At 40.7% G+C, this 26867-nt stretch overlaps 1 protein-coding gene across 3 annotated transcripts in view; it reads right to left on the bottom strand.

Annotated features, from left to right (window-relative positions):
* Positions 1-26867, bottom strand: part of gab3 (GRB2 associated binding protein 3) — a 40446-nt gene that overhangs the window by 4719 nt on the left and 8860 nt on the right. The window contains exons 2-8 of one of the 3 annotated variants that reach the window (XM_067439225.1): positions 21945-22248; positions 11624-11828; positions 6162-6565; positions 5978-6030; positions 5602-5833; positions 1779-1869; positions 1378-1432 (exon numbers count right to left, since the gene is read on the bottom strand). In XM_067439225.1, the coding sequence (XP_067295326.1) occupies positions 1378-1432; positions 1779-1869; positions 5602-5833; positions 5978-6030; positions 6162-6565; positions 11624-11828; positions 21945-22248 (1344 nt within the window). Of the gene's footprint in view, positions 1-1371; positions 1463-1778; positions 1919-5601; positions 5834-5977; positions 6031-6161; positions 6566-11623; positions 11829-21944; positions 22249-26867 lie in introns of those variants that run through there. The other 2 variants (XM_067439224.1, XM_067439226.1) reach the window with 2 other exon arrangements.

Consider the following 26867-nt stretch of genomic DNA (forward strand, 5'->3'; position numbering starts at 1 on the left):
CCGTAGCCCTTTCCAGCATTGTGGAGGTGTACAATTTTTTCTCTAGTGTCTTTGGACAGCTCTTTGGTCTTGGCCATGTTAGTAGTTGGATTCTTACTGATTGTATGGGATGGACAGGTGTCTTTATGCAGCAAACGACCTCAAACAGGTGCATCTAATGGTGTTCAAATACTTATTTGCAGCTGTATCATACAAATAAACAGTTAAAAAATCATATATTATATATATTGTGATTTCTGGATTTTTTTTTAGATTATGTCTCTCACAGTAGACATGCACCTATGATGACAATTTCAGACCCCTCCATGATTTCCAAGGGGGAGAACTTGCAAAATAGCAGGGTGTTCAAATACTTATTTTCCTCACTGTATGTCTTAAGTGAATGTAAACATGAAATCTGCCATCACCGCCAGCGTTTTTTGGTCTTTTCACAAGTTTCATGGCCCGCAGAATATCTTGTGTGAATATCTGAACATGTAAATATATCAAAAGAAACAACAGACCATCTGCTTTATTCTAGTTTCATGCATTCTTTTTTATCAACAACTGAATGTGGGCCAGTTTCTCATGAAGCAGTATTTTGCAGCAAAAAATAATTTCATGTTTTTGTCAAAGACTACATACAGATGTGATTCATAACGATGACCAAAACACAGATGGAGTAGATAGAGTCCATCAACACCCCAAAGCAGTCCTAGAGCTCATCCTGGGTCGACATTTTATTCAGTAACATTAGATAGTTTTGTTTTATATGTTGTTTAAAGGGTTGGTTCACGTGAAAATGATTTACACACCCTCAAGCCATCCTAGGTGTATACGACATTCTTCTTTCAGGCGAACACAATCAGATTTATATTAAAAATATATAAGTTGAAGAGTTGCTCTGTTTTTGAAGTCCTTAAAAAGTGCATCTATATCCATCATAACTGCTCCTCACGGCTCAGGGGATTAATAAAGGCCTTCTGAAGCGAATCGATGAGTTTGTGTAATCAAAATATCCATATTTAAAACTTTATTAACTTAACTCTGGCAGACTGTCTTCTGTATTTAACTTTCGGAATAAGTGTAACGCCTCTGACAGTTAAAAATGCTTATGCTAAAAGAAGAACGTAATATACACAAAGAATGGCTTGAGGGTGAGTAAATCATGGGGTCATTTTCATTTTGGGGTGGACTAATCCATTATTGTATGTTGATTTTTTGTTGTTGCTATTTTTGATGTAATTTAGAAAGATTTACTGTTGTTTTCTTGTCTTTTTATCATTTGTTTTGTTTTTTTTCTCCCTCTGTTGCCCTTTTGCTCTTTCTAATTTTAAGGAGAAACAGAGCAATAAATTATTCATGAGAAAGGACGTCTTAAACAGGAAGTCACGTTACCGTTGGCGTGATGCTCCCTTCCTGATCAGAACTGTTTAAGCCCCATCCACGCCGCCTGTCCAAAGGAACACACTGAAGTGATGTGCTAGAGACAAAACATACAAATACAAAACAATATCTTATTAACATATCAATATCTCAATAACATAACATTAGTCTGTCACCAATAACATCACAAAAATGTTAGTCTTGCAGAGACAGGAAATAGAGATCATGTGACTCGAGGAAGAGCACCATCGAGACAAACACAATATCTTTGTTGAAGATTTAGGACACAGACAGAAATACTAAAGAGAACAACACAGGCAGAAGTGGCTGAGAAGAAGAACAGATTAGGATCATTTTTTAGGTCATTTTGATCTGTAAATGTAAGTCATAATTTAATGCTGTATAAGTCTCACCTGGGTTCTGTCATGGTGCGTGTAAGGGGAACGTGGACTGGACATTCAGAAATTGTGGACAGGCCCCGCAAGTCTAAAGGCGGCGGTCGAACTGTGAAACCAAACACAATGCAAAACACTCAAACACTCCTTATCTTTTTCTGTCATCCACACAACACACACAAACACACTTTCACTGAGTTTAATGAGGCATTTCCTTTGTGTGAGGGTGCATGACCTGTAAAGAACCCTGTGCCTCCACTCAAGACAATGCTGTTTGCGGTTCCTGATCTGTGTCTCTGACAGTATCATGCACTTCCTCTCATGTGCTTTTGTCTTGGCAAACCTAAAGTTTCAGTTTAAAAAGAATTTCAAATATGTCACATAGACTCTCTTAAAGAATTATGCAGCTATTCAATGAAAAAAAAAAACAGTGTGTTACTCGGCGCACACTATTACATGAAGTATTGTGACATATTTCAAATAGTTTCAACAAATAACAAACATCAGCCTGTCTCATAAACATCACAGATATGTATGCAGAAGTCGATTTTCAAACCAAGCAGCTTTCTGTTGGTCAGTGTGAAGAATTTGCATGACTAACTTGAACCCAGTACGGAAGTCTTGTGAAAAATTCCCTATTGTGGGGATTCCTATTGAAATGACTGGATTTCGCCCTCGAAAAACTCGTCTCCAAGCAACTCACAGTTGTAGAATCGCTTCTTGAGTGAATCCAGTCATTTGAAATAGGAATCCACGCAATTAGGAGGTTCACAAAAGACTTTCGTACTGGGCTCAAGTTAGTGTCAAGTTCATCACGTTGACCAATAGGAAGCTGTTTGGATTGAAAGGGATATCTGTGTGCTTCATACATCGATAAATTATTGTCAATAATTGACAATGAAATCCAAGTCCCCGCATATCAATTGTGCTGTAGCTTTGTAATAAAGGCATTCTGCCAGTTTTATTAGCAAATTTAAATGAAATGTAGTGCTGTCAAAATTTGTGTTAACGCGTGTGATAATTTTTTACAGTTTAATGTTAAAAATATTTGATTCCATTAATGCAGCATTTGTTTTTCTTCATCCTTTGGGTAGCATTATTATATATTTTCGCGCTCTTATTAATGCAAATGCTCTTAAACCATTTAAGCGCAACAAGTCTAAAGAGATCATTGTCTGTGAATGCAACACACAGAAAGATGCATCTGTATCATCTGCACAGACAGCGTGCCAGATCGCTTTCTCTTTCTCACTATAATAACACACAGAATTATGCCAAAATGCCCCTTTTGTCAAGTATTCTCATAAGAGCAGTATTAAACGAGTTAAATAACATCCTAAATGAACGTAAAGAGTTGTGAGAAAATTAGATGCATGACGGAGCGTCAAATCTGCGTCAAGTTACAGCAGCCTAATAAACCAGTTGCTGTGATGTCTGTCATTAATGTTAATCGAAGAACAAAGGTAACAGAGAAAATTGCAGCTTGAATAAGGATTAATCCATATTTAATTAAAAATGTATGCAGTGAAGAAAGTTGTTTGATATCTTTATTAAATGTCTGTATATGTCTAACGTTTAACAGGCAGGAAGGCCACATGACATTTAGTATAATGGGTTTATGTGAAGATCGTTTTAAGTTCACTTAAATTAAATACTGGTGATACTGGCCTTCATTCATAATAAATATTTAAAATACCCTCTTTAAGTTGTGCCTACATTAAATTGGAGAGTAACTGTAAAATTATTACAATATAAAAATATTAAAAATGACAATGATTTTAATCATGATAAATTACAGATTTTTTTTGTTTTTGCGATTGACAGCACTAATGAAAATTTAAATCGGGGTAACATTTTAATTACTTAAAGGGTTAGTTCACCCAAAAATTAAATTTCTTTCATTAATGAATCACTGCAAAGTCGTTCCACACCTTGAGTATACACCTCAAATAAGGCTTCAAACGGCCATGAATCAGCGGATTGATTCATGATTTGGATCGCGTGTCAAACTGCTGAAATCACGTGACATTGCGATCCAAATCATGAATCAATCCGCTGATTCATGAGTGTTTAAATCTTTATTTGAGGTTTGAAAACAAATGCGAAAGAGAAGACAATGCTGAATAAAGTCGTAGTTTTTGTCATTTTTGGACCAAAATGTATTTTCGAAGCTTCAAGAGATTCTAACTAACTAACTGATGTCACATATGGACTACTTTGATGATGTTTTTATTCCTTTTCTGGACATGGACAGTATAGTGTGCATACACTTAGATACGCTGTTGGACTAAATATAAAATATCTTAAGCTGTGTTCAGAAGATGAACGGAGGTCTTACGGGTGTGGAACGTGGAGTCATTAATGACATAAATTTCATTTTTGGGTAAACTAAGCCTTTAACTGAAGAAGTGATATTCCAGTCAATGCAATTGCTTCATGAACGCTAACGCAACACACTACACCCTTAAAAATAAAGGTGCCAGGAAGAACCAAAAATGAAGTTTCACAGTGATGTCACAGAATAATTGTTTTTGGTTCCCCGAAGAACCTTTTTGTGAAAGGTTCTTCAAGGAACAATTTTTTTCTAACCATTTTATAGTCCATTTAAAATCCTTTTGCACAATGGAAAGGTTTTTTGGATATTAAAGGTTCTTCATGGAACCATACACCCTGCCAAAGAACCATTTTAGAACCTTTATTTTTTAAGAGTGTATATCATTCTATTTAGTAAAATATACAGAGCCCCTAAAGGGACATGGGAAAATGAGGCAAAATGCTTTTGCGTTCTCTTGCAAATGTCTAAGAAACCTTTATGTTCTTTGCAGTGAACGAAAAAATTGACAAATAATTTTACTTCACTTCTAATATTTGTTTCTTTCAACATGTACCTTTAGGGGCTACATAATTAGTCCTTACAAATACATCCTTAAAAAGGATGGAAAATGGAGCTTTCCACTGCACATGGAAGGGTTTTAAGGGAAACATTATATGACTCGAGGGTTATTGTATGACATTTCTGTTAAACGTTATTTTTCATGTAGCAAGTTTAAAAGAAAAGGGATTCTGAAATAGCATCACATCCTGTTTTTAACTAGATGATTAGTCATTTATTGAAACAATTTTTTAAGCATGTGGTAAAATGTGTTAGGAATAGAAGTATCTTACATAGCCAAACATACATGTAAATTAAAGGAATGTATGTAAGAAATGTATTTCAATTAATCATAAAAATGGCCCTGATATGTCACTAGACATTAAGAAATCATATTTCACTTATATCACTGACAACAGTAGTCCGGCCAGGATATTGTCATTTAAAAGTTATTGTTGCAGCCCTCAACTGATGTTGATGTTAATATGTTGTGTTTTGACTTGAAGCTCTACCTTCCCTCTATCGACCAATCACAAAGTCAGTAGTGTTTTGGCATCGGGGTTGCCAGATCTGCTCGAGTTACCACAGCTGTTACAAACGTTCCTGCTGGATCCTGCAGCCTATCTGGCAACCTCGAGTCAGGGGGAGGGGGAGAGGGGATAGTGATTGCAGTACCAGTTTTGGCCACAATCTTATATACACTTCCTTTAAAATCAAGTTTCCTCATGTTTGTCCATGTAGTGTATATATATTGAACAAGGACATTGTATTCTGGGAATGGTGCACATGCTATTTTAGGGCATGCACATCTTATTTCCTATTTACTGTAAATCATTCAGTCTAAAGGCTACAAGTCACAATATGGAATTCAACCATCATAAAACATTTAATGTTTTTATAATACCATGTATTTTGATCGCGAATGATACTGGTCAACTTTTACTACATTTTTAACCCGAAAACATTTACCCCGTCTTTTTGGTTTAAGGTTGCGGTCGACTGGAGGAGGCTCAAGGTCGGGATTCGAAGGCGAGGGCAGCTCTGTTTTGCCGTTGGTCAGTAGGGAGACAGGCAGGGTGGAGGGGCTCATGGGTATGTAGCCGTCTGAAGTGACATTAGAGCAGCTGATTGGTGGGGAGGCCATGGGCACATATGAATCCTCACAGTGGTTTTCAGTAACTGTGGTATTGAGAAATATCGGCTAGAAACAGCCGAGGCACAGAGAGAGACACACTATGATACATCTGGTTTCTGGCAGTGAATATTCAAATTGATGCTTATTTACTCTGTATGTTTAACTTTCTCCAGACTCATTTGACTATGTCGTATTTGAATATTTCTTTACCAGGTTGAGGCTTAGACGCTTGTTCCAGTTTCTTCCAGCATTGTCAAAATCTCCTGAAAAAAGACAGTAATGATAAAATGTATAGTACTTTTGTTGGGATATGTTTTGAAGAGAAAAAAGGGCTATGGGGAAGGGATGGGGGAGTTCATTGATATTTGTTGTGTGTATTTGTGTGTATGTTCACCTCTTCTAAAGTGGTCTATTCCTGAAAGTGACGTCCTGCGAGGGAGGAGAGCAGGATGCGTCTGATTGCGGCCGGTATCTTCATTACTCTGGTGATCGGACAGGTGTGTGGGTTTGGGTGGGAGTGGAGGAGGAGTCTGTGGGTCCAATGTCACACAGAAGGGTCGGTCGAATCGGAATATGTCCGGTGGGCGGCGTAGAGATATGGGCGATGAGAGGCTGGACGAAATAGATGAGGAGAGAGAGAGGGGACCACAGGAGGCGCTGAACGGGGGCTCGGACACCCCAGCCAAAAGGAAAGGGGAGGGGGACGAGTCAATGCGTGGGGTGGGGCTAAACACGTCCTCTGTGTACTCAGACGAGCTCTGTTCAAAGGAGCGTTCGGAGTTAGAGATGCTGTCACACCTATAGGGAAGGAAAAACGCATAAGAAATAGGCATACATTGTTTTTCGGTTTAGTCAAATAAATAATGTTATTGAAACTCAACAACGTTGAAATGAAAAAAAGACTCTTCAGCAAAAGCATATGGAAAATCTGTGGTGTGTTGTGTAATAATTAAACTATTTTTACACAGGCATTCTCTGCTGAATGAGTGCTCATTCAGAAATGATAAATACATACATTTTAATCTAATACATTTAAAAAAAATGTTTTTACATGTAAAGCCTTAAAGGGTAAGTTCAACCAAAAATGAAATTTCTTTAATTAATGACTCACCCCAATGTCGTTCCACACCCGTAAGACCTCCGTTCATCCTCGGAACACAGTTTAAGATATTTTAGATTTAGTCCGAGGGCTTTCTGTCCTTTGAATGTAAGTGTATGCCCACTTGCTGTCCACGTCCAGAAGGTTATAAAAACATCCTCAAAGTAGTCCATATGTGACATCAGTTGGTTAGTTAGACTCTTTTGAAGCGTCAACAATACATTTTGGTCCCCCCCCCCAAAAAAAACGACTTTATTCAGCATTGTCTTCTCTTCCGCGTTTGTTTTCAAACCTCAAATAAAGAATCAAATGGTCGCGAATCAGCAGATTGATTCGTGATTCATATCGCAAATGTCACGTGATTTCAGCAGTTTGCCAGTTTGATACGCGATTCGAATCTTGAATCATGATCATTAGATTCTTTATTTGAGGAACACGGAAGAGAAGACAATGCTGAATAAATTTGTATTTTTTGTTATTTTTGGACCAACTTTGATGATGTTTTCATTACCTTCTGGACGTGGACAGCAAGTGGGCTTACACGTACATTCAAAGGACAGAAAGCCCTCGGACTAAATCTAAAATATCTTAAACTGTGTTCCGACGATGAACGGAGGTCTTACGGGTGTGGAACGATATTGGGGTGAGTCATTAATGAAAGAAATTTCATTTTTGGGTGAACTAACCCTTTAAGGGAAAAAGTGTCACATTAAATAAGTTTGAACATAAGTGTCTGAGCCACTCAAATCTGGTTTACATTATAAAAGTTGTCTCATATAAGTCATAAGTCAAAATGAAATAAGATTAACCTATTTACTTTTTATAATCAGATAATAAGTACTTTACTTTCCTGGTCCTATTCAGCTGTGTGTGTTATTACAAAAGAAAATGAATTAAGATCAGAGACACTATCGTTTCCAATTTTCCAATGGATGTTAATGTTAATTAATAACTTTGAAAACAACTTTCCTGGAACATATACACAACAGTTCAAGTTTTGCATCAGTTTCTTTCTTTCTTTTTTTGTTGTTGAAGAAATTACTTTAGAATAGGGAACACATTCACTATTAAGTAGTTACTTATTTGCATGCATGTTTCTAGCATACTGGCTGATTATCTAGCCTAGAAATCTAGACGCACCCCAGTGGCAGTCTAGCAACTCTCCATTCGCTTTCGAGCTGGATAAACCAAACTCTGGTCAGGCCAATCACATCGTGTATAGAGTTGGTGGCCGGGCTTAACATAATGACGGCAGAGACGGTTCAACGTGCTACTTGAAAACAAAGAAGCTGGTGAATGGCGGTCTTTCGAATCAGCTTTGGCTGCGACTCTGGAAAACTTGGATTTAAAGGGATAGTTCACTTTAAAATGAAAAATCTGTCATCCTTTACTCACCCTCAAGTTGTTTCAAACCTGCATGAATTTCTTTCTTCAGCTGAACACAAGGGAAGATTTTTTGAAGAATGTCAGTAACCAAACAGTTACCTGGAGCCATTGACTTCCATAGTAGGAAAAAAAAAATCTATGGAAGTCAATGGCTCCATGTAACTGTTTGGTTACTGACATTCTTCAAAAAAAATTCATTTTAAAGTGAACTATCCCTTTAAGCTTTTCTTTGAGAAAAGAACTAAAGCACTGAAGTCATTCTTAAAAAAGGAAGATCAACTTCAACTTCTTCTTAGCTTTGGTTGGTTGCAGCACTATCCTATTGTGTGCAGAGGGTCTTTGAAAGACAATCTTGACGTGGGTCTGGCTTGTCAGGCTACTGATTATCAGTACTTATTACACATATTAATGCCTTATTCTTCATGACCATTATTCACCATCTCTTAACCCTACACCATACCTAAACATAAAAACTGCAACTACTATCTTATGTAATAGAGCTTAATGGAATTTAAGCGTAGTTCAGGCACAACACTTACAATATCAGCCTAATACAATCAACTACGATACATTTAAAACCCATTCAAATACATAATCAAATACATAGAAATTTCAACCCACCTTCACCCCTTTTCCCTCCTAGAATCTTCATAATAGAGCATTCGGATTTCTGTTTACGAAATTACATTGACCGGCTTTGTTGTATCTGGGATATCTGAAATATTGAATTATTGCTTCAGGCTGGAAGATGTGTACCTTAAAGTACCCTTCTTATCATTTTTTCGAATATTCTTCCATGCAGTGTGTAATATAGCTGTCGGTGACTTTAAACGTTCTGCAAAGTTGTAAAGTTGAAAGTACATAATAAATAAATAGTCTCCCAAAAGAATCAACTCTGAGCTGCCCATACGAGTCGTTTGTATTTGAAATCTCACTGTGTGACTTTATACGTCACTAGAAAAGACATTTGCATAATGCCCGTCTATTAGGGCTGAACAATATATCGTTATCGTATCTATATCTAGATATGAACTTTCAAGATATTACTATCGAAAAAAGCAACGATATAGATTTCCCCTCTCCGCGCTCGCCCTGCATACAACTCTGGCAGTCACAACAAACATCAGTTTTACGAGTGCCCTTGAATACACCGCTAAAGCCGGCGTGCACACACTACCAGGGACGTGGGAACTATATTGTGGGGGGGGGGGGGGGGGCATTTCCATGGTGACGCGTTATTGCTGACATTACTGACACACCGCAGTAGCAACAGCACTGAATGAATGATTATCTGCTTTTATGTCATTTTTCCTTTTTTATTCAGAATATTCAAAAATGTGTTAGAAATGGCATGAAATATCTGATATTGCGATTGTCAAATACATGCAAGTGGAAGTATATTGTTGTTTAAACACCTTTATAACGATCGCGTTAGTTGAGCTGTATGGGCGCCGCCGTGTTAGTTTGTGCCGCAGACTCAGTTCAGAGAATCGGACCTCTTGGATTTACAACCTCTATGTTAACAACATGTGAATTCATCCATTTCTCCCAAAATACTTAAAAGTAAGTGCCTGGTGAACGGGGAATAAAATACATTGAAGTTACACAGTGTATCTGATATAACTGAATAAAACGTGTCGAATTATAATGGAAAGGATTATTATTACCTCTTCCATAGACATCAGTGTGTATTTTATAAACAGTGTGTTTTTTTTAGTACTTATGTGAATTTATGTTTGAAACCTAAAATAAACATGACAGCTCTGAGCGCACCGTTCTCTGGCTAAATTCAACATTTGTATTTAGCAGTTGATCGTGATGCACTTGATCATTCGCTCCAGGGACCAGCCTAGACTGATTACACCTGTATGATCGTACATGCAAAAGGCTTAAAAACAATAAATTTTCTGACACACATTTTTGAAATGTAGGCTTAAATCTTTTAATTTTTCTGAGAAATGCTTGGTTTTCACCGAACACGTAGTCATATCATATTGTATCGATATCGAGATATCTGGCATGAAAATCGAGATATGAAATTTTGTCCATATCGTTCAGCCCTACCGCCTATGTTGTACGTTGTCCGCCCGCGGACAACTTGACCAGCCCTCAAACGTCACTTTACTGACGACTGCTTCTCAAATCTCAGAGTTCAACACAGAATTCGCAAAACACGTTTTCTGGAAAGATGGGTCATGATTACTCTAGCTGTGGGCCATTATTAACAAAAAACTATTAATGGAGATTGTCTGTCGTTCTTACTACTTTGAGTAAAGATAAAAGATAGAGCAAGATCATATCACCAAGAAACGTCCTGCTCAAGTTGTTCTTGCGATGGAGGTTCTACCAATGTTTCATCATTGGACTCTCACTTAGATTGAGAGGGTAAAATCGTGTGTACAATCTTGTGAGGACTGCGGAAGCCTCCGGGTGGAGCTGAAGTACAGTTATGGTAATGGACCAATGAAAACACACTGGGCCATCTGGCCAATCAGAGCAGAGTAGCTCACAGAGAGGAGGGATTTAGAGAGACTGATATCCGTCGGGGTCGTTTGGGAATCATTGAAAAATGTGGTAATGTGCAATGTAGGCCTATATTATGAGAAAATCCTCAAAGGCTTTCACCAAATCCAAAGAACTGTCAATAAATGTGTTATTCTCAGAATCGGTCCTGACTGATCTATCAAAAAGCAGTAATTAGGAGTTTATTGAGGGAAATCTCCTAGTTAATAGTGAATATGTGTTCCTCCCTAATCTAAAGTGTTACCTCACTTTAATTAAGCAATGATTAAAGTGATCACAAGGGATGGTAAAATGTTTATAATTATAATCATGTGATACAGAAGAAGTAATGGGTACTGAAAAGAAAGATGTTATTTTAAATTGTAATACTATTTCCAATATTACTATTTTTAATATATTTGTGATCAAAAAAATGCAGCCTTCGCGAGCATAGGAGATATCTTTAAAAAAAAATCAAAAATCTTACCGACCCCAAACTTTTAAACAGTAATGTAGCTCTGAGAAACCTGCTGAACCCCTCCATAATGATGCCTCAGTAGTCAAAACAAAGCAGCATTACAAAAATCATTATGCGTTCTTATAAAACCATGAAGTCCTTTACTTTGCATGCAGGTCCCAGCAGATTTTATTTGAATCTAATCACAGTGTGTTATGCTGCAGTGACCAAGATCAAAAGATTTCACTGAAGCGAAAATCGTGAGAGATTTTCTTTCCTCGTTTATTCTCTCTCAGTCAGACTAAAGCCGATAGTCTGGTGCTACATGGAATGAATCTCAAGTCTGTATTGAGATGAACATGTAATTATTATTTTTGCAGTGTGTGATCCTATGAAGTGAGGTGGGCCTTGCCTGTCGATGCTCTTTGTCCCGGTTTCACACTGAGATAGGAAGAGGTAGTCAAGCGGAGGGCTGATCTCTGATTCGCTAGGCCGGTCTAGGACAGCATGGCTGTCGATGGTAACTGTGTCCTGATTGGTTACAAGAGAAACACGAGGAGAGAGTGCTGGAGATGGCTGCTGGGAAGAGGGTGTGCGATTTAGACTGTCCATTGATTCTGTCAAAAAAGAAAGAGTGAGAGAAAAATACATAGATTGTCTTTGATACACGGATTTATTTTAGATTATTATAAAAATGACACACATATAACACATTTCATTTCTGAAGTAGCTTTACTTTTAATTACCAGAAGGTGGCAGACCAAATCAGCCCCTTCCAGCCCCCCACGCACCACAACCCACAAACATCTCTTTTTCTCTTCCTGTTTAGACTCGACATTACGTTAGCAGTGGACAGATATTTCTAACCCCACAGATGAACACGTGAGGCTCACGCCTGTTACACACACTGAAAACACATGACATGACATGTTCACGGTGGATTTTTGGGGTGTAATCGTTCTTCTTAATAGTAAGCAAAAATGTTTTTGCAAGGGGGAACTGAGTTGAAATAATGCAGATAAAGGTCATCGTGGAATGTTTTGTGCCGCTTCCATCATGGTGATTTTCTGCGTGAGATTGACTGTATGAATCGGAGTGACACAGCTCTCATTTTGGGAATTACTGTTGAGCAGGTTAATTAAATGGGCAGTTTGAGATTATCCTAATCATTTTAATTGCCCATAAACAGGGGTGTCCAGTGATGACTCAGTGTTTATACGTCTGATATCACACTCAACCTGCTGGTGCTTGAAAGGCATTGTGAGTAACGTTGCGGGTAAACAGTTGTAGATAACCGGCTTTTGATCACGTTGCAGCTAGCATGCTAATCTGAGGGGGATTGTGTGGGCTCACGTAAACATTGCTTCTTTGGCAGAGCCTACTATTGGGTATTCAACACACTTGAATAACTGACAATGACTCAGAAAAGAAATCTGAGAGACACCAGGCGTGTTGGCTGTATTATTTTTTGCTATCTTATATTTACTGTAAACATATATATATATATATATAGAAAGAGAGAGAGAGAGAGAGAGAGAGAGAGAGAGAGAGAGAGAGAGAGAGAGAGAGAGAGAGAGAGAGAGAGAGAGAGAGCTGCTTTACACCTGCAGTCCAAGGTTGCTATGGTAAAGGGATTCGGGAGAACAGAGCAGTTGTGAGCAGTTGTCATGGTGATGGGGTCAGATACAATAAGTAGTAGTCTTGGTGATGGGGTCAGAGAATAGAAATAGAGTGCACCAGCCGAGTTCTGGAAGTAAAAACTCCATTCATTTTCTCCATAGGGAAATAGATTTTTAATGATAACTTGGAAACCTTTTAGACAGCCCTACTGTGAGCGATAAGGTTATTAATCAATGGTATCTGCTTCTGTCGAAGCCTTGAGCCAACTTTATTTTAACATAGTTTTAAAATAATCTTCTTTAAAAGCAGAATTTGTGGTGACAAACTACATTACCCAAGACGCTGTACAGAAAATTCTAGTAATCAGAGTCGAAACAAGCAAAATACGAAGAAGAGGAAGAACAACTCTGATGTATCATGCTTTATGTGTATAAATGATGTGTAATATTCCCAAACTCTCTGACAGTGTCATCTCTCTATGGGTTATGTGATGGGTTGTGTTAGCATTTAAAAAATTAAATACAATTAAATGACAGATAAATATGTTTTTGAGTACTTTGAGTGTCTTGTTAGTTTTAGTTATTTTCATATAAAAGTAACAGGACTTCATATTTATTAACACAGCACATGAGTGTGAATCATGCAATCTCCACCTTTGATCTTGTAGGTGTCCGATCCACTGTGAGACGTGAAAACTGTCTATCTAGGCTTCACTTATTTCACTCCTCCCTTCACTGCAGCCGCCTACTCTCTCATCTAAACTTCAGGCAAGGCGAGGCGCATCTCAAATGAGCTTAATATTGTTGGCTCTGCCCACTCCTATGAAGCACCTTAAATATTTCAATATATATGCATATTTTGCAATCATTTTAAAGTAAATGGTTTATGTAGATATAATCAACATTTTAAAATGAATAGGTTTATATTTTGACATCAGTTTTAATTTGAATGTTTGCAGTTTCATGAGTTTGTAGTTATTTTCCTCAATAAAACCGTCTTTTTGTCTGATAAAAAGAAAGAAATATGTATCACCTTGTAGCTGTTTGGCCTGGTTGATAGCTTTGACAAAAAACTTTTTTTTTTTTATTCCTATGGGAGAGATTAATAGAAAAAAATACAGAATCAACTGCTGAAAAAGAGGACGGGCCCTGTTGCACTATACAATGAGCTGTTGTCATGGTGATGGGTCAGAGGGAGTGTGGAGACACAATGAGCGGTTGTCATGGTGCTAAGGTCAAAGGGACAGTGGAGACAATGAGCAGTTGTCATGGTAATGGATCAAGGGGACAGTGGAGACTGAGCTGTTGTCCTGGTATTGGGTCAAAGGGACAGTGGAGACAATGAGCAGTTGTCATGGTGATGGGTCAAAGGGACAGTGGAGACTCAATGAACGGTTGTCATGGTGATGGGTCAAAGGGACAGTGGAGACACAATGAGCGGTTTTCATGGTGATGGACCAGAGTAATAGTAGAAATACAATGAGCGGTTTTCATGGTGATGGACCAGAGTAAGAGTAGAAATACAATGAGCGGTTTTCATGGTGATGGGACAGAGTAAGAGTAGAAATACAATGAGCGGTAGTTATGGTGATGGGTCAAAGGGACAGTGGGGACACAATGAGCAGTTGTCATGATGATGAGACAGAGTAAGAGTAGAGATACAATGAGCGGTTGTCATGGTGATGGGTCAAAGGGACAGTGGGGACACAATGAGCGGTTGTCATGATGATGAGACAGAGTAAGAGTAGAGATACAATGAGCGGTTGTCATGGTGATGAGACAGAGTAAGAGTAGAGATACAATGAGCGGTTGTCATGGTGATGAGACAGAGTAAGAGTAGAGATACAATGAGCGGTACTCATGGTGATGGGTCAAAGGGACAGTGGGGACACAATGAGCGGTTGTCATGATGATGAGACAGAGTAAGAGTAGAGTTACAATGAGCGGTTGGCATGGTGATGAGACAGAGTAAGAGTAGAGATACAATGAGCGGTTGTCATGATGATGAGACAGAGTAAGAGTAGAGATACAATGAGCGGTTGTCATGGTGCTAAGGTCAAAGGGACAGTGGAGACAATGAGCAGTTGTCATGGTAATGGATCAAGGGGACAGTGGAGACTGAGCTGTTGTCCTGGTGATGGGTCAAAGGGACAGTGGAGACAATGAGCAGTTGTCATGGTGATGGGTAAAAGGGACAGTGGAGCAGTTGTCATGGTGATGGGTCAAAGGGACAGTGGAGACGCAATGAGCGGTTGTCATGGTGATGGACCAGAGTAAGAGTAGAGATACAATGAGCGGTAGTCATGGTGATGGGTCAAAGGGACAGTGGGGACACAATGAGCGGTTGTCATGATGATGAGACAGAGTAAGAGTAGAGATACAATGAGCGGTTGGCATGGTGATGGGTCAAAGGGACAGTGGGGACACAATGAGCGGCTGTCATGGTGATGAGACAGAGTAAGAGTAGAGATACAATGAGCTGTTGTCATGGTGATGAGACACAGTAAGAGTAGAGATACAATGAGCTCTTGTCATGGGGATGGGTCAAATTGACAGTGGAGACACAATGAGCTGTTGTCATGGTGATGGGTCAAAGGGACAGTGGAGACACAATGAGCGGTTGTCATGGTGATGGACCAGAGTAAGAGTAGAGATACAATGAGCTGTTGTCATGGTGATGGGTCAGAGGGACAGTGGAGACAATGAGCAGTTGTCACGGTGATGGTCAAAGGGACAGTGGGGACACAATGAGCGGTTGTCATGGTGATGGTCAAAGGGACAGTGGGGACACAATGAGTGGTTGTCATGGTGATGGGTCAAAGGGACAGTGGGGACACAATGAGCAGTTGTCATGGTGATGGGACAGAGTAGAGTAGAGATACAAGGCGTTTCTTAATGTCAAGGAAGGATCCTCGGAAGCCAGAATTCTAAGGATGCTACGTAATCGACATCCGACAAAGGACTGTTCCAATGTCGAGGATCCTCGGAATTCAACCAAGGACTGAGTCCTTCGTTCGAAAAATATGTCATATACAGGAAAGGATGCATATGAGTAGCCTTCGCGCACTTCGCGTTCTCAAATCACCCACAATCCTATGCGCGCAGTTTTGCTATCAGACGTTCCCGGAGTCGGACTCGGAGCGTGAACGGGGCGGGAACCGGCAAACGTTCAACAACTTTATAATAGCCCCCTCACGGGCGACTGCCCGCACACACATAATAAAACATAAACAAACCATAAGATAAAGTCCAGGCCTAGTCCTCTCTCGTCTTCCATGCTCCTCCAATTATACTCCCGTCACTGCCGTGAGCCGAGAGCGGTGTGGCGGTGATCAGCTGCCGCTCATTATCACTCCACCGGCCCGCTCTCACGGTCCCGCACCTCGCTGCTTGCCACAATGCTTTTATTTACGTTACCAAACATTTGTTATAACCGTAGTAAATATAAGTAAAGTTTAACGTTTAAATACCGGTACAAATTACTACTGTATTGATATTAAAAAAATACAAATAACGTTACACACAACGTTATTGATGGCCAACGGACCTTTTCACTGACGTAATGACACAATGATGTGCACTTGCTAGCCTGTTCCATTTATGTGTTCTCCGAATGCTAAAGAGGAGCCTCGCCTAGCCTCTGAAGGAAGTGACTTTGAAAGATCAGTCCTTCCAAGGAAGCATCCTTGACATTGAGAAACACCTACAGTGAGCAGTTGTCATGGTGCGGCAGGACAGAATGAAAGAAATTGAGAAGTTGTTATGGTGACAGAGAGTACATACTGTATACAGTAAGCATGGTGACAGTTTAGAGTCAAAGAAGAGACATAACCACGTGGTTCTGGCAGAGATCAACATTTGAGTTTACAAAAGTTCACTGAACCCTTGGTTTAACAGGACCCCAGCGTGTGTTCTAAGTGTCTTGACACACGGCCTAAAGCAGGATCTGAAACTGCGGTCATCCAGGTGTGCCTATACAGTCTCTGATCTGTTCTTCTCTCACCCCGCTGTCTGTCTGTCTGCCTCATTGCAAAAGTCTGTCTGTAAATAAAAAGTTCCAGTTCCAGGTCATGGCTGGAGTCCTGCTGGGGTTTGTAATGAGGTTAGCGGCTAAGCAGCAACTAAGACATTGTTTCTCCAAAATTACACTCGCTGTTTCAACAACATGTCTGATAGTCACCTCTGGCCTTCATCTGAGACATAAACCACATAAAGAAAGAAACGAATAAAGCCTTTTTTTTATCTGTGCATGAGTGTAGAGAAAAGGGCATAGACGTGCATGTTGTTCTGTATATACTAGCTTTATCTTTCACAATCGGCCTTTACCAGTTTAGAGGTGTGTCCAACTATCCAGTGTGTTGTGTATTAACAGTAACCAAGTGCGTGTGTGTCTCTGAAAACCTCATGGCTTCTGTATCACTCATTGGTTTGTTATCTTTCCAAGTAATGTGTAACTTGCTGTTTCTCTCACTATGTGTTTGGTATATGCTAACTGCTAACATTCTCCCTGTGTCTTACACTAATTATTGTGTCAGCTTTAATAAAAAACAATTTTCTTGCTTTAATAGCAGTCATATGTGCTGTGGACACAGATTGTAACGCTAACTGTTTGCTATTAGTTAAAGACATGGGATGACACATACTTGTGAGCTGTCTACGTTATGACAGACGTGTGTGTGTCTGAATGTTCCTCTGTGACGCAGCTGTTGCTCTGCAGACTATTCAAAAGAGAGGAAGAGAGAGATGGAGGAATGGAACAGAATATTAAAATAAGACCTCGCCTATATTACAGCGTCGTTCTCTCACGGATTCCGCCTGCATCTCTCTCTCTCTAGAGAAAAATGCTGTGGCTAATTATTTTCCAGACTAGGTTTATTCATTTGAAAACTGCAGTTAGAGGAATGTGAATCTTTAGGTTAATGGAGGGATCTGATGTGGTGAAAGGGTTATTTTTAGGAGGCTTATTATGTACACGGGTTTTTCCTGTTTTAGATCATATGTAGTACTTTCCTTTCTCTTAAACCCACGCACATACACAGAATGTAACGGTATGAGGTGCTTTTGTTTTCTACAACTTAGCCTAGCTAGAATAAAATGTATATATTTTCATGTCCACTTTGTTACTGTCTCAGCTAATCTTATTGTATCAGCTGTCACTTGCTGAGACAGAAATAATTATATTAATTAGGGGCAGGCGTGTTTCCCAGAAACATTGTTAGCCAACTATGGTCACAAGTTCTGTCAATTACCAATATAGTTTAACAAGTCGATGTTTCCCGAAACTGTTCCAACGAACATTCGCAAACAGCATTGCAAAGTTGTGTGGTTGGAATGACAGTTCTTGACCTGTGGTTAGAAGCATAGTTTCTTGTTTGCATACTATGTGGACTTAATAAATCCTTACATTGAGCAAAATAAGCAAGCTGACATTCAGTAAGATCTATATCTTTTATTTCGAAAACATACAAATTTAATTTGCGTCTTTTAGTTTATCAAGTGATTTAAAGTGCCGGTTTTGAAGAGTTTGCATGTGCGTACGTGCTCTAGTACGTTAAAACGAGACAACGATTGAATCTGGAAAAAAAGCAAAATAACTGAGAAAAATGAGAATTACTCCTCAGGTGCCATGTCTGTAATTTTTAGCAAAAAATATAGCATGAATATCAAATTAAGTTTGATATCTCAGACGAATTCATTAAAATAAGTTAATACATCATTAACAAATGTGGATGAATGACAAATTTGTGACTAGCTAGAATTTTTTCAACATAGCAACGTACTATGGTAGTCATCGTATGGGAAATTGTCACGTCACAGACAAGGGAAAATGGTGCGAGGACTCAAGTGCAGAAAATAATATATTTATTTATAACAAATAAAACAAACTCAAAACAAAACCCACGAGGGGGAAAAACACATAATAGAATAATAACATATAAACTTAAACAAACCAACAGAATCACGGGGAGGACGGAGGACGGAAGACGCAGACATTACACAAGGATCCAACACAGACTGACAAACACAAGGAGATTATAAAGGGAACAAACAAGGCAGAAAATGAGGGAGAACAGGTGGGGCAAATTAACCAATAATCAGATAACAAGGGGGAGGGAACTGACAGGGACACGAGCACATGCTCAACATAACAAAACCCACAAGTGCACACAAGACAGGACAGGCATGTGACATTACCCCCTCCTTAAGGAGCGGCTACCAGACGCTCCACTAGGGACGGGAGGGACAGACCCGGGCGGGACGGGAGGGACAGACCAGGGAGGGACGGGAGGGACGGGAGGGACAGACCAGGGAGGGACGGGAGGGACAGACCAGGGGGGCACGGGAGGGACAGACCAGGGGGGCACGGGAGGGACAGACCAGGGGGGCACGGGAGGGACAGACCAGGGGGGCACGGGAGGGACAGACCAGGGGGGCACGGGAGGGACAGACAAAGAAGGTACAGACAAGGGAGGGGTAAACAAGGGAGGAACGAGGAAAACAAAAAGTTCAGGAGGCCATGGTGGCCCACAAAGTTCGAATGGCCAGGGAGGCCCACCAAGTTCAAGCGGCCGGGGCGGCCCATAGAGTTCAGGCAGCCAGGGCAGTGCGGGTAGAGCAGGGCGCCAGGGAGGCGCGGTGAGAGCAGGGCGCCAGAGAGGCGCGGTGAGTGCAGGGGGCGCCAGGGAGGCGCGGTGAGAGCAGCACGCTTTAGCGGCGCGGTGAGAGCAGGACGCCTCAGCGGCGCGGTGAGAGCAGGACGCCTCAGCGGCGCACGGAGAGCAGGACGCCTCAGCGGCGCACGGAGAGCAGGACGCCTCAGCGGCGCACGGAGAGCAGGACGCCTCAGCGGCGCACGGAGAGCAGGACGCCTCAGCGGCGCACGGAGAGCAGGACGCCTCAGCGGCGCAGGGAGAGCAGGACTGCTCAGGGGCGCAGGGAGAGCAGGGCGCCTCAGCGGCGCAGGGAGAGCAGGGCGCCTCAGCGGCGCAGGCAGGGCGTTGGGGAAACTTCTCCAGTCCAGCAGTATCCACCGGCACTGGGACCACCGGAATACGATCTGCTGGCATTGGGACCACCGGAACATGATCTGCCGGAACTGGGACCACCGGAACACGATCCACCGGCACAGGGACCACCGGAACACGATCCACCGGAACTGAGACCACCGGCACACGATCCACCGGAACTGGGACCACCGGAACTGCCTCCGGGGCTTCGGATAAAGCCCTGTGCTCCTTCCACGCATGCAGGACTGCCACCACAAAGCATCCCATCACAGCCCTCCAGGCCGTTTCCGGACTCGGGACCACCGGAACACGATCCACCGGCACAGGGACCACCGGAACACGATCCACCGGCACAGGGACCACCGGAACACGATCCACCGGCACAGGGACCACCGGAACACGATCCACCGGCACAGGGACCACCGGAACACGATCCACCGGCACAGGGACCACCGGAACACGATCCACCGGCACAGGGACCACCGGAGCACGATCCACCGGCACAGGGACCACCGGAGCACGATCCACCGGCACAGGGACCACCGGAGCACGATCCACCGGCACAGGGACCACCGGAACATGATCCACCGGCACAGGGACCACCGGCGCACGATCCGCCGGTACTGGGACCACAGGAATACGATCCGCCAGCATAGGGACCACCGGAATACCCTCCGCCGGCAAAGAGACCACCGGAATCCGATCCACCGGTACTGGGACCCCTGGAATCGGGACCACCGGAGCAGGTACGGAGGGAGCCTTTCTCCTCCTCCTCCGTTTCGGGACCACCGGAGCAGGGACCACCGGAACACGATCCACCGGCACAGGGACCACCGGAGCACGATCCGCCGGAACACGCACCATGGAAGGACTGGGGCCCAGGCAGTAGACAAATTCCCAGAACCCCAGACTCCCCATCCTGTCCATCACCCCTGGAGAGAGGGGCATGTCGAGGCAGAGGTTAAAAGTCTCCTTCCACTCTGCCTCGTTGAGCCCAAAATGTTCGACCTCCTTGAGGAACAGTCCTGCAAACTCTTGTACATCCGACCCCTGTTGCCGGATGTACTTCGAGTTTAGGTGTCGCATCACTCGTAGTCTCTTCCCAAACTCCATGAGGGAAAAAAAAAGGGAAAAACAAACAACAAAAAAACAAGTCCTGCTGAGTCCTCAGATGGTTGGATCCTTCTGTCACGTCACAGACAAGGGAAAATGGTGCGAGGACTCAAGTGCAGAAAATAATATATTTATTTATAACAAATAAAACAAACTCAAAACAAAACCCACGAGGGGGAAAAACACATAATAGAATAATAACATATAAACTTAAACAAACCAACAGAATCACGGGGAGGACGGAGGACGGAAGACGCAGACATTACACAAGGATCCAACACAGACTGACAAACACAAGGAGATTATAAAGGGAACAAACAAGGCAGAAAATGAGGGAGAACAGGTGGGGCAAATTAACCAATAATCAGATAACAAGGGGGAGGGAACTGACAGGGACACGAGCACATGCTCAACATAACAAAACCCACAAGTGCACACAAGACAGGACAGGCATGTGACAGAAATGCACCCCAGCGACACTGAAGTCTGGAGTAATGATACTAAAAATTCAGCTTTTCTATTATAGAAATACATTATTTTAATATTTTAAAATAAATATTACTGTTTTACTGTATTTTTGATCAAACAAATGCAGCCTTGGTGAGCAGAAGTTATTTATTTAATTGAATACTAAAATGTATTTTGTTATAATTTATAATAGACTGGACCCTTATGGTAATGAAAATGTGTAATGTTTGGGGGTTGGTGAGATTTTAAATTCTTTAGGTAATTTTGATAATGTGATGAGGGAAAACAAATGAGATTTTTATGTAATGTTTCACACTAAATAGACAGGCTTGTATCAACATATCTCCTCTCTTTCTCACACGCGTCATCATTTGCTGTGCTCCTATCGGACAGCCCACAGCAAGTCTAAAACTAGCAGGACTTAATCAGAAGCTGTGATTCATCAAAAAGGCAAATGTGAGCAAGTCATACCAAGTTCTCCATGACCTAAAAACTAAAATTACACATTTATAATAAAACTCCTCACCTGCATGTCTGTTCAGTCCTCCAAACGTACAAATCTGTCCAATGTTCTGTACCCAGATGTTCATCTCTTCTGCTGTTTTGGCCAGCAGGTAAAAGATGCGCGTGGTGGTCTTGACCACAAACAGGTGCTGATTTTGGTACTGACGTTTAGTGGGCCGTACCTCTGCCTCGATGGTGACCTCACACTCCTGCAGGTCGATGGTTCTGATTGGTTTACGGGAGCTCTTGCTACGGTAATATTCCAAAACGTCAGGATTCCCGCTCATCCGACCCCTCCGCAAAACAAACCATCGTTTTCGCCATGACTGAGAGAGAGAGAGAGAGAGAGAGAGAGAGGGATAGAGAGCGAGAAAGAGGGGAGGAGAATTAGATTAACATTGTCCTTCTGGACACTCTAACATGAATTAACAATCAAGTAAAAAAAGTCTATTGCATAAAAAAGTTATACAAATATTTTATGTAAAAATAAAAAAAATATAAATAAATGATATAATTTAAAATAATAATAAATACTAATACTATATAAATAATGCTAACGGTGGATAATGCTAACGAAAACTGTCCTATTTTTCACACAAGGAGACATTTTAATTGTGCAATAGCTGTAATAAAAACAGCTTGATTCGTTATTTTACCAGTAACTAAAAATTAGAACAAAACTCCAAAAATGAGATGCATTTGATAACACTGATAACACTGCATTAGAAGTAACCTTTGGTCATTACAAGCGTTCAGTCATTCCAATATAGACTGATCTAGATTGATAACTTTGTGCCGTTAGGTATCAGGGAAGTTTCATTTGTACCTACCGTCTACCATGGCAAGCCTAGTATAAATGCAAGAACAAACTTACAGATAAACTTCTGTCTAAACTGGGCAGGGCACGGCCTGCAGTCAGAGATGACTTACAAACTTATTTCCCAAGAAGCACACAGAATAATCTCTCAGAGCAGAAACAGGTTGCACATATGGTTTTGAAAAGTAAATATTCAACACCAAGTCAATCAGTATAAATCCGCTGGCTTCACCAGTGACTGTAATCAGTGCAAAAACATGTTTATTAGATGTATTAAGTTGTTATTCTGTTAAGATATTAAGTTGCGTCATCATGAGGTAATTAGGTTAATATTAGCTTATAAGGTAAATGCATATACTTTGATGTTATTAGGTCATTATTTATGATTATTATACATTGTGTTGTTTTAAGTATTTTATTTTCCCTACGCACTAGGTGCAAACAGTACCTGCCTCAGGTGAAATCTGTAAATCTTTCAGAGAATTCGCCTATTTTCAATGATGTAACAGAAACTATTATAGAAACTACAGGAGAAATACTTTTCTCAGCAAAAAGGAAAACAGGGTAGAGCAGTTTCTATGCTGTTCCAGGTTTACTCATAGTTTTTCTCTCCTTCTTGCTCTATTTTTATCATTGTGGAAGATAATACCCCAAAAGATATAAAAATAACACTGATCAAAATATATAACTTGCTCTTCCTCTTGCTCTAAATAGCCTTGGTCCCAATGTGGAAAACAGCGAATAAATGCAGAATTATGTATCTAAAAAAGCTGAAGGTTTTCTGTGATGGTTAGGGATAGAATATACAATTTGTTCACAATATCATCATGTGAAATGTCCCCATAAATCATGAAAACCTGTTTGTATTTGCATTTATTAATAACTTTTATATTAAATGTTTCAGTTTAATGCCAATGTAAAATTCCTTTTACCAAACAACGTACATCCTTTTTTCAAAAGACACACATTCTCTTTATCTATATATTTTTGTTATATAAGGTTTGAATGATGTGACAGTCTGAACTATTACACAGTGTAGGAATTATGATTTGTGACAAAGAGATGAACTCCAGTTAAAAAGCCAAAACCCAACTCAAAACACACACCAGCTGTCATTGCCACTAGCTTAAAGTCTATTTGTAGTGACTCCTTATTCCCATTCATGAGAGTTATTCAGTTAAAAACAGAGAAAGTTCAGCATTTTTGCAAGGCCTTATAGGGATAGTTTACCCAAAAATGAAAATTATTTTCATATTTTTTACCCTGATTTACTCACCCTCAAGCCATCCTAGATGTATATGACATACACCTGGTTTCAGACGAATACAATCTGAGGTGATTATGATTTTTTTTTTTCATAAGTTGAATACGGAAGCTAGATATTTTACTTAATAATGTGTTAAATATAGACATTTTTCTTACAAAAACCCATCACTTGGCTTTAGAAGGCCTTTAATAACCCCCCGGAGCTGTGTGGATTATGTTTATTAGGGATGGGTGTACTTTTCTGGGCTTCAAATTTGGGGCTCCCATTCACTGCCATTATAAAGCTTGGATTAGCCAGGAAATGTTTTAATATAACTCTGATTGTTTTTGTCTGCAAGAAAGTCAGATATACACCTAAAATGGATTGAGGGTGAGTAATTCATGGGGTGATTTGAATTTTTGGGTGAACTATCCCTTTGAGGTTGCATACATGCTTTCAATGTGACAGCCTCTATCCAGAACATTCTGGATCCATCAGCAACTTGGTGTGTTCTGTTTTGCTTCTGTCTGTGACGTCATTCAGTTCTCTGTGGAAACGTCTTTGTTTAGTTAGTTGCTGTTTTATTTCCGTAACCAAGATTTCACCACAGAAGTCAGCACACACACCTGATGGTACAGATGTCTCTCACAGGCCTAAGTATCTAAATAATCTAATTAACACACCAGCAGGGAAGTGTCATTAACACATCTTGTGAAACAAGAGCAGTTTTTTGAGTCTTATATTATACAGCATAATTTAATAAAAGGCCACAATCTCCAAGACTGTCAGAAAAATGTACCTTTTCACTTTTGTACCTTAGGGTACCGCCCCAGTGACAGAACTGTACCTTTTTTTCTGAGAGTGTACTTGTATCATCAGGGAAAAAACGTGACTTCCTCCCTTGAGGTCGTATTTCCAGATATACAAATATCTTTCAAACAAATGCATTATGGTTAAGAATGGCACAGAGCTGCAGGATTTCTATTACTCTAGCGTCACAAGACAAACTCTCTTCCTCTTCTCTGAGATCCAGACTAAGTGCTGACATGAGTCCTGAGAGCCAGATTAAGCAAGAAGAGACCAGAAAACACTTCTCTATTTAGTTTTACAGCCAAACTTTTTAAGGGGGGGGGGGAGCTGTTTCATGCATACAGAGCTTTTTACACTGTTAAAGACTTGGATTCCCATCCTAAACATAGATAAAGTTTCAAACACTAAGTTGGACGTTTGATGGAGTATTTCTGTGTCAAAAATACTCCTTCCGGTTTCTCACAAGTTTCGGAGAGTTTTTTTCGAGTATGGGTCCGCTTGACGTCGACAGAGCGGAAGGTCCTTGTATGGGCCGTACGGGTTCTTCTCCAGGAAGGGTGCGCACGCACGTGACTGAGGCGAAAGAGGAAATGCCCACCCATACAATAAACATTGCTCTCAAGGTGCAGATCCACTCGTCCGTGAACACTTCTGTCGCGCCGCGCTCCACTCTATTCCTATGAGTGACATCAAGCGACTTTAATGCGCCCGCACAGCATTCCGGGAAGGCAGCGCTGCATATGAACCGATTTGAATGCAGAAATGACGAGAAGCGTAACATCACGCTTCAATCGTGTCGCAATAGTGGATCTCCACGGTCTCTGCTGTCACAGGACTTCACCAAATCAACAAGAATTGTGTTTCGGAGCGGTCCCAGCGATAAAGGTTCGGTCCTGCTTTGGAAACAGGCGGTGAGTAAAACTGCTTCAAATGTCTGTTGTTGGCTATCGTTTGCGTAAGTAAACATCAGTAAACAACACGATCGTGTATAACGTTAGTTAATTTATCAATGGAGCATGCAATGTATGGTGTGTGTTTAAATACATTTGTTTAGCTGACTAATTTGTCAGTTTGTTTATTGTAAAACCACCCAAACATAAAGCTAGGCTAAGGGAAGTTCTCACAAAGTGTGCTTCTTCATTCAAATGCGCTAACCTTACTCCATTGTTTTTTTATACACTATCTGATGTGCAAAACTGTTTTGCTTGCTACTGCTAAGGTTTAGTCGCATACAATAGTCCATAAACCGAATCATGTCATCATAAACCACGAGTAAACAAACACAAATGTTGACAGGCCACTAAATACAGTACATACCACAGAGACGGACGTCCTGCTGCTGCTGTTTCTCCTGTTCAATTTATTTCAGCCTCCGGATCTGATTCTGGATCATATCTGTATTAGTTGAATCTGATTGATAGCCATGGTTTATTAGAGTAACGTTTTCTTTTCCACGCTTGAGGATGTCAGCTTTCAGAAGCTCTCGTGCAGTAGCTGCGCGCTAGTCATTCTTTAGCTCTGCCCACACGATACGCCTCCAGGCGCTCGTTTTTTTCCGGAAAGACTCGGTACAGCCTATATTTCTTTTCTAAATCTAATAAAAACTAAAGACTTTTCGGAGATATGAAGGATGCAATACTACTCTATGTACTCAAGATTGACATGAGATTGACTGAAACTGAGTGTTTCACCCCCCTAATCTAAAGTGACCTCAGATTTTTTAGATGATTTTTGAATGAAAATGTTTTTGTAACACCCCCTCAAAAAAAGAAAACAGCAACAACAACAACAAAAAATTTTGTACATTAAATATAATTGTAAAATGCTGTGGCAGAAATCATTTGGTCAGTCTGATGGGAGCCACACCTCTCCCAGAACATTCTTTTAATCTGAAAATAATCTAGCCATAAGTCACTCCAAACGCATCACCTTTTTCCTATGGAACACAAAAAGAGTTAAGAAAAAGTCTATTTAAAAAAAAAAGTAATCATGACTCATTTATCAACATGTGCACATAACACAATTGTAAATGTGGAAGTGTTTTTGCTAAAATGCGGATTAAACTGCTCAAA

This window comes from Pseudorasbora parva, chromosome 3 (assembly GCF_024679245.1).
Source record: "Pseudorasbora parva isolate DD20220531a chromosome 3, ASM2467924v1, whole genome shotgun sequence".
Classification (NCBI taxonomy): Eukaryota; Metazoa; Chordata; class Actinopteri; order Cypriniformes; family Gobionidae; genus Pseudorasbora; species Pseudorasbora parva.